The following is a 9,242-nucleotide window of genomic DNA, read 5'->3' as shown; positions in this document are numbered from 1 at the left end:
CTGCCTTTCGCGGCGGTCGCACTTCGAAGTTGGCAAAGTGCAAAAATATTGTCCCAAGTACCATACTATGTCGGGACATATTAAAGAATACAATGATTTCTAAATTAGTTCGGAATCCTACCCTAAGGCGTCCCTCATCGTCTCCCGCAGCAACTCAACGTAAATCGTCGTGACAAAACCTGCCACATCAACATGTAACTTATGGCTTGTTTAGATACGGGAAGATAGATTTGCTATTTGTAGTCTGGTGTAATAAATATTATACCAGTCCATGATACGAACTTCAGGCGGATGTCGTGGTTCGTGATATTTAAGGGAGCAGACGGAAAAGAAAGCGCGCAGACGCAAAAGTATTACGATAATCACAGAAACATTCCCAGGACCAGCGCTCGTAAAACACCAAGTTGTCAAGCTTTATATGGCAATAGAATGAAACGCTAATATCATGTACATTTCGTGTCATTCCTGCCATAAAAGGATGGGAAAAGCGCTGCATTTCATTGACAACGAGCGTTCCAGCTTGTCGGCTTCGTGCTTGCCACATATAGGCTCCTATGCTGAAATATGAACAGCAACTTTTTAAAAATACACAGCGCAACAAACATGTTTGTTGCGCTGTGTATTTAAAAAAAATGATGCACCAACTAGCTCAACTCAGAGTTCTTTTGCATGAACAGCAACGTAGGAAGACGAAACTACAGAGAATTACTTGATTTATCAGGCGCTTTCACGACACCTCGCTCTCCACGAAGCTGCAGTGATGCTCACTGCTGTATGTACTTATGCAGATAAGTTCGCATGCATTATTGAACTGCGAGTGAAGTTTGCTGCACGTTTCCTGAACGCCAGATGCCGTAGGCGTAAAACTTCCGTTAAAGAGCATCGGCAGTGTCCCCCCTAAGCTCCTTCGTTTCTGCATCCAACGTGCACACTACTGCTTGGGAATCCGCTGCGCAGTGGGAAGAACAAGATAAAAACGCCCTGTTGCAGCCCCATTGACTTTGGCTCCGCCCAATCTTCTTCAAAACTTTATGTTTCAGCATATTTTTATGCACAAGGCCGACAATTATTTCACATTCTTTAAAAGTGGCACTCATTTGTCTCCCTAAATTCCTTTTTACCACGTTTCCGGGGTTCGTCGGAACTCATTCCGTTTCTAGGACGCGGGATCGAATCCCAGCCTCGGCGGCCGCTTTTAGATGGAGAGCAAAATCTAAGCCAGTGTGCTGTGCGATGTTAGTGCACGTTGAAGAACCCCAGGTGACCGAACTTTCCGGAGTCCTCCACTACGGTGTCTCTCATAGCCTGAGTCGCTTTGGGACGTTAAACCCCACAACTTAACCAAACCAAATCATTTCGTCTCTGTCCCTTGACACTCGACACCACACACTTCACCAAATAAAAATACTGTTTCGCTGAGTTTAGTACTAGCGGGCACCTGTAGCACAGGTGAAGTTAAAGTGGTGTGAGGAACCCGCAGGGAGTACTGCAACATGATGTAAAATGTCGCAAGATACTGCGAACGCAACATTTTCTGTCAGAAGCCAATAACTCGCCAAAACAGCTGCACTGATCAAGGCACTGTTTTTAGGCGAAAACCTTTAACGGCTCATACTGTCGGCCCCGATTATGTCACGCATTTCCATCACACTATAGCTAATGTGATGTCACATCCGGATAGGCGGAAATTTCGAAAATTTAGTCCGCAGGATTCTGGCCAATCAAACTTATGACGTCATCGACGTAATTCAGTAATTAAGTAGTGATGATACCATACAATTAATTGGTCATTAGTAGTTGATTAGTAATTAAATATTCTATCTGCACCGGGAATCGAACCTCCACCCCTCGGATCCCCAGCCCAGCGCTTTAACCAACTGCGCCACACCCGGGATCATGAAACGCAAATCGTAATTCTCCCTGTCTACCGTGAGGTTGATTGTAGCCATGACAATGATGCTGCAATTAGTGATAATGACAACGTTGGAATTAACGATGATAATGAAGGTGCATCTAGTTGATACTAATAATGAGAGCATGCACCGTGTGCACCGGCAACGCTCTGACTTTCGCATTTCTGCAGTGCTGATTCCACAGCGCTCTCGGAATTTTTTATTGCGTTCCTGGAGTCCCGGAACACTTTTCCTGGATGGAAGCGTAGATCCAGCGGATTGTCGAGAGCGCGGTGCAGGTTCCTGTTAGAAGGAAGAGGCCCGAGTAGTCCCCCAGCTTGTCTCTGAATAAACCTGCAGGTAAATGTGAAACAGCGGTATTGACGATAACCAAAAGAAAGGAAGAGAGGTTAAGATATTTTGAGGTATAAATGAAAATTTCACAAACATGAAATTTTGTGGTGACAGCCGTCCGTTTCATTCCAAATTATGTATGATTGTGTGTGTGCGTTTGTGTGCGTGAGTGGACACCTTTTAACATGTTTAATAGTGAGCGTGCTCTCGTAGATCAGCATTTACCGTTATGTGCTACTAATGCGTGTGTGGGTATTAAAACAAGAAAATAACATATCAAAATAGCATAAAAAATAACGTATAACAAGAGAAAGACGTCGGCACGGACTAAAACTACCCCTGTTACCTATATAATACAATAGGGTGTCAACGTTTTTCTTAAATATCCTCACGCGCACCTTTTTTAGGCATGGTTCGTCGTTAGATTTATTTTGAAATCATAAGAATGCAGGTATTTATCTACAGTTCAAAAGGTAGCCCGCTTTACCGGTGATATGCAGTAAAGAGTTGCACTCGTCTTCACAAAAGTCGGCAGATAAAATGGCACGTATATGTTGTTTCAGGTCATAGATTCTTTTTATAGTTTATTTTAAATGACAGATACTTTCATAATCCTCCCACTTAGGGCTCATGCAGATGGAAAACAGGATTTGCACATGCTACTCTTGAAATGCTGCCTCATATAAGAGCATCTGAGATCATTCTTTCGCGTTAGGCGAAAAATTATACTGTGCAAGCGTAAAACATTATCCAGTGCAAAAAGCGGAATCATCTTATGTCAGGTAGATTGCCGTTAATGGGTAACTGTCAATTATAATTCAAAGAAGCGCTGCCTAATGGGTGCAATGGAAAACTGTACAGCTGAGCTGTTAGAGCGGCTGCCCAGACAAGCGATTACACAAATTCGATTCCTGGACCAGGACGAATTTTCCTTCAATTATAAAAATTTCAGAGGAAGCTATATATACAACTTTCATTCGCCGAAATATGACAGCTATCAGGTAGATGTGTCTATTTACTACTCCCATATATTGCATATAATTTCCAGCGCGAAAATGAATCCAGAAAACGATAATAATTAAATAAGCTGTGCCACCACGTATTATGACTAACTTGATAATTTCAAGTGCAGTCATTTGAGCTAACTACACAAAAGGAAGAAATGAAAAACGCAGTGCAACTTTTGCAGCCTAACACATTCAATATACCGGGTGAATTTAGTTTACTGTTCACATTTTTGTTTATTAAAAACTATAAGAGATATCTCGATTCAGTCTGTGCAGGTGGGTTGTACATATATTATGGTGAGGCTACCCCCTCCCCCCCTCCCTCCCCCCCCCCAAAAAAAAATCAAAATAATGTGCCTCTGCCCGTATATATCTAATTATTAATTAGATGGTTAATAACTAAATTAACTAATGATATTAATTTTCTAGGCACATTATTATATCGCGATAGCCGAGGCCCTCAACGGCAAAATAATGTTTTTTACCTGCAATTTGACTCGAAATCCTAAAGGCCGTTGAGTTGGCTTTTATGCACTGAATATAAAAAAAGCGGCGCTGCGAGTGGTATTTTTGCTGGCCTCAGGTTAACTTCATCAAAATTTTCAAGCGCACAAACGACATTTTTATGCATAAAGAATGTGCAATGCGTGAAAGTCAACTCAACAAGATTTAAGATGACCTTTTTTTTTTTTTTTTTTGCACATTTGCAGTTCCATATTTGCGACCACATTGCCTATTAAGGAAAGGTAAACTGACGAGGAGTTTTATTTTTGACGGCATTAATTTCACAATCTAATATTGCGCCTTAAAATAAATAGAGAAGTCGATTAGGTATTATTAATTAGTCGTCCAGCTCTATAATGCGCATGAAGTCTGCTTTCCTCTATAACGCACATGCAGAGACCGCACCTGGGTATCTCTAATAGTTTTTAAAACGGACATGTGTAAACAGAAAAAAGCAAAACAAATTTGGGGACTACTTAAGTTTCGGCTTTAAGAGTACAACGCGATTACGTTAATCGTATCTTACATTCACTGGGTTCACCTTTATCTAGCTCGAGACACAACTTTCGGGGCCTAAGGGTTGCATATCTATCACTAGGTTCGACCTTCCCCTTGCCCAAATTGACCAAAGCTTCTTATTAGCTAAATTACTTTCCCTTGGTTATAAGTACCGCCCTGATGAATTAGAAGTCAATTCGAGCTTTTTTGACCAGTTCCAGAATTTAATTAATTATTTATTGATTAAATGGCGGACTTGTCGTAGAGCATCCGCCTCGTATACGAGAGGTACCAGTATCGATCTTCGCTGCCTCTGGGTATCCACAGGTTTCTAAATGGGTACATCTTTCCCCAGCCTGATGCTGGGTTCTTCTGGTCTGCAATGCTCGGGAAAGGGCTCATGGCCCGAAACTCGGAATTCAATCGGGAGTTTTCGCTCACTGTTGACAACGGCCACGGCGTATTTTCTTCTACAGGGAACCCAATGCGCTATAGGGTTAACGATCTCCTTTGCCTTACCTGTTAGAGTCGGCCTCAAGAGTCCGGCAAGTCCAGCTATGAACGAACTCAGCCCGTAGGCCACACTGAAGCGGCCAATGTCCACCACCTCCATGTACAGCACCGGGACCAGCGGCAGCGTCGATCCATTGCACCAGCCCGCAACAGCAGACACGCCCAGCAGCACAACGTAGGAGTCGCCGTATGCGAAGCAGAAGTCCGCAGTCGTCCACAGTGCCAAGCAGAGTGCCATCCACGTGCTTCTGGACAGGAATTTCCTATCCGTTATCCACCCCGCACTAAGCCTGGCCGTCAGGTCCATAGCAGTGTAAGCTGAGATAAGAGTGAGCGCTCTCCATCTTTCTATACCGTGGTCGAGGGCAAAGTCGATAATGACGGTGGTAAATATAGTGGAGTTTGTGACAATTACCACCTTGGTCAGAACTATAGCGTAATATCTGGTGATCGCCAGGAAACTGAATAGTTCTTTGAACTCCTGAAGTTTTGTCTTAACGACCACCGAAGTGCTCGGCGCAGTGTTCAACGCAGCTGTTTCAGCGGTAGCTAAAGGTGGTTCATTGCAGGCCTGCTCCTTTGCAGGCGCCTTCTCTGTTTTTCGCGCATGCAAATAAAAGGATGCGTCATTATTTGAGGCCCTCTCACTTCGCGTTAAGAACTCTGACGATAGTACACTTCGGATGGGAACTGTAGCGTCCGTGGTCGTCATTGCTCGCCTCTTTGTTGTGTGCATGACTCGCACAGTGGCGATATTTGCATCCACACTCATAAAACGTCCTCTGCATGTAGTAACACACATATTTTCCGCAGTGTAGCTTACATCCTTGAGCTCATTTGACTCAAATCCCTTGTTTTCGACTCCACTTTTGTAGTTGTTCTGACGAAGATCACCGCCGGCTGCGGAACACTCTGTTTTGTTACCGTTGATTTCAGGGACGATTGAGATTTCTGTCGCCCGAAAAGTCTTTTCGGTTGTGCACGCTTGTGTGCTGTAGTTATCTGAAATCCGCTGCCTTGCTTTAGGGGAGTCTAGATCTTGGTTTTTGTCGAGCGCAATCTCTGTGCCCTTGTTGATAGCAGGGGGAGGTTGCCGTGGGGCCGGAATGCGCTGCAGCAGAGTGCCCGCGGTAGCGTGGAACATGACACCTCCGGCGAGCAGGAATGCCCCGCGAAATCCATATGTGTCGAAAAAGTACTGAACGATGGGTGGGAAGATGAGGCCACCGATGGAGAAACCAGCCATGTTGAGTCCTGAGGCCACGGCACGGTACTTGGTGAAGTGCTGGTTGATGACAGTACTTGACAAGGACAAATGACCGACACTGAATCCTGCGGATGAAAACAGCGGAAGAACAGGCGACGCGAAAGATGTTACATTCCAAGAGCTTTTACTATGCAAGCATGAGCAAAAATTCATTTTTTCTTGGTTTTAAGTAACCTTTGTATGGACGGATAATGCCTATGAGACATTTTCAGCCTAAGTGTAGAAGTAAAAACACATTGGCACTTTTGTTTAACCTGATTTTGTTTCCTACTGAAGTTGCCTGTGCATGATACTAGCATATTACCATCACGACGACCAGATCTCAAGTTCCAAGCGCCAAATAGTGATGGAAATACTATATTCTTTGCGAATAGCTTAGGTGTAAAAGTGAAAAGGTAATGAATCATTTTATTCTTGGTTTTAGAAGCTCATTTTGCACTCCTTTTGTTGTATGCGCTATTGTTTGAGACTGCAGTGTTTCATTTATGCCATTGAATTGCTGCCCTTCCAAGAAGTGCTTATATTATATTGAACTCAAACGTATGTGAGAGACAAAAGAATATAAAATTGCGCGTACTACAAGTGCACATATTACTTTTTTTTGTTGTTGTACTGAAAATCAGCTGAAATATTGACCTCCTCTCCTTTTAGCTGCTCAAGCAACTGTAAGCAGAACACAGTGCTTCCACGTCTTGTTTAACATTATTTTAGCCCCTTTGTTTTGTGAATAATAAGTCTAACAGATTACAAGAGTGTTTTAGGAATGCGCGATTAGAAATGCTGCGAAAGAAGCAGAGCAGTACCTTGGACGACTCCAAAGACGAGGGCCAGGTAGGTGATGGTGGTGGCAAAGAAGCATAAGGACACCGCAAGGGTAGCAACCAAGCACGCGGTGAAGGTGATCTTCCAGACACGCACATGCCTCGCAAGGATTCCCGCAACGAGAGCTGAAGATATAGTTGCCACGTTTTTCACTGTTTACACTTATCAAAGCTCAGTTTCTTTAGAACATTCTTCCCGACGTAACAGCAATGTGCACAGTGATGGCGGTCGAGAAAAACGCTTTGTTGCACAATTTATATATCTGAGCAAAGACATTTTTGGGATACCATGTACAGCCCAACGTGCTTGGTTGATAAGATTTCTTGCTACGTTAATATGGCTTGCGACTCCTCGCTTCTTAGGTTACGATATTTCACGGGGTCAACACTACTAAGAAGACTGTCACGCTCATTTTTCACTTTTCCAACTTTTAGGTACTTCTAACCATCGCGACAATCGCATGCGAGCATGGCCCAACAGGCCCGTTCGCAGTCAGATGTAGTAGTCAATGGTTGGTGACAACGAGCCTCTACATGACTTTTCAACAGTTTCAGGAGAAACAGAACCAGCCGCGGGGCAAGGTGTAAAGTGTGGTCACATACGAAGTAACGCGGCAACCACGAAAAAGCTATGGATTACAACTGTGCATCGTCCCTAGAACGTTTATAGATTGTTGCTGTGACACTGAACTGTAAATGTGAGTAATAAAAAGTGTAACATCGAAATATTATTTAGGAGCATCAATTAGAACTGAGCATTTCGTTTTCAACGAAGAACATTCCTGCAGATGTCACTTAGCAACGAGGGAGCTATCAATGTTGTAAATATGGATGCATAACTAGCTCGCTCATCTCTAGCATGCTAGCATGCTGCACATCTGCATGTTGCATAGCATCTGCATCTGCATAGCATGCTGCACAAGACGTCTAGCATGCTGCACACGCTAGCCAACGAGAAAAGGACCAGATCATGTCCTCCGACAACTACGAATGTACAAGCTCAAAACAAGCTTGCGCTGACTACTAGGCTTCAGTTACAAAAGTAAAACGTGATACCACAACGACAAGACAAATTTTGCTAGATATGTCACTAAGACAGACACCAAGGCCGTGCCTTGGTGTCTCGCTTACGGAAGAAGGACGGCGCGCATAGCAAAGGACAGACGTGATATGAGATACAATGGCATATCACCTGCAGTAAAATAGAACGTTGCAGCCAAGGTGACCGGCCAGGCAGCAGCTTCACGTGTCGTCTTGAATGTTTCAATGATGCTCACGTACACGACGGCGGTGGAGCGGATCATGGCGAATGAGAAAATGTTGACCCAGCAGCAGCCGGCTGCCACCAGCCAACTCCTCTTGGAGTCCATGGTGCGTTTGCAGCTTGCAGCTTGACTGTGCGCGTACGCTTTTTACAGCACTCGTCGCTTATCGCCATCCTTGGCAGGGAAACAAAGGCCGGACCACCGACACAGCTAGCGCGCGCCGAAAAAAATGGACGCGCGTGCGCATAGATGGAAGAATACCTCTTTCCAGAAACACTACCAGGTGCATGTCCCGTAACTCTCTTTGCGTGCCGGAAGAGATGCGTAAAGATTACGTGCTTCTTTAGACAGTTCCGTTTGTTTTTGTTGACTTCGGTGTAGGAACACACAACGTAGCACGCTCGTGTAGCGGAGAGATAGTTCACGAAGATTCTTGGCGCGCCAGGAAGGTCCATGCTTGTCGGACGACCCCGCTATCTTGGTCGCCAGGACTAGGTTGTCGTTCATGGCCGACACACGTGCGTCGGTAAATCAAAGAGAAAATTTACATGCGGAACAATGCCTTGGGAGTGCGGCTCAACTATATAAAGTGCACATCTATCCCGACATATATTGCTAATATATCCAAGTCCGCACGATGAGAAGCCGCGATTAAAATTAGACAACACTGTTAATCAAGGAAATTGTTATGCGTGTTTGTAGATTTATATTTACTCAAAAACATTACTGATGTAATTTTGGTCATGACTCATGTGTAATTGCACAACAATATTAAATAGCAAGCGCACATCTTGGACCAGTGATGTGAATTATCCCCAATAGCTCAAGAGGTCTGCTGCTGCTGAAATGGAGTGTTAGACATGTGGAGGACACTGAAACTCCGCCTTTAAGGGTGTAACGGAATAGCAATAATGGTTCTCGTTTGCGGCTCCCCTCACGGATCCTCGTTCGCACACGTCCACTTTGTTAGTGATAATCACTTATTCCTTAAAATAATCCTCCGTTATCTCGCGCATACTCTTTATCATACAGTGTGGAGCTCATGCACTTTAATCAATCCATACGAAGGTGTCTACGCAGCTTAGGTCTAACGTGTCTGACGCTTTCTTCAAATAAGGGCT

The 9,242-nt window shown here is 44.2% G+C and overlaps 1 protein-coding gene across 1 annotated transcript; it reads right to left on the bottom strand.

Annotated features, from left to right (window-relative positions):
• Positions 1-2,112: 2,112 nt before the first annotated feature.
• LOC146191599 (uncharacterized) lies at positions 2,113-8,875 on the bottom strand. Its single transcript, XM_084602123.1, has 5 exons — positions 8,049-8,875; positions 6,839-6,982; positions 5,709-6,100; positions 4,775-5,648; positions 2,113-2,246 (listed from the first exon to the last, which is right to left on the bottom strand). The coding sequence occupies exons 1-5, from the start codon at positions 8,224-8,226 to the stop codon at positions 2,113-2,115; spliced, it is 1,722 nt and encodes a 573-aa protein (XP_084458249.1). The 5' UTR covers positions 8,227-8,875.
• Between the last annotated feature and the right edge of the window lie 367 nt (positions 8,876-9,242).

The sequence above is a fragment of the Amblyomma maculatum genome, chromosome 4 (genome assembly GCF_055883805.1).
Source record: "Amblyomma maculatum isolate TAMU_Amacu chromosome 4, ASM5588380v1, whole genome shotgun sequence".
NCBI classification, from domain to species: domain Eukaryota; kingdom Metazoa; phylum Arthropoda; class Arachnida; order Ixodida; family Ixodidae; genus Amblyomma; species Amblyomma maculatum.
This window is presented reverse-complemented; position numbering and strand designations above follow the sequence as displayed.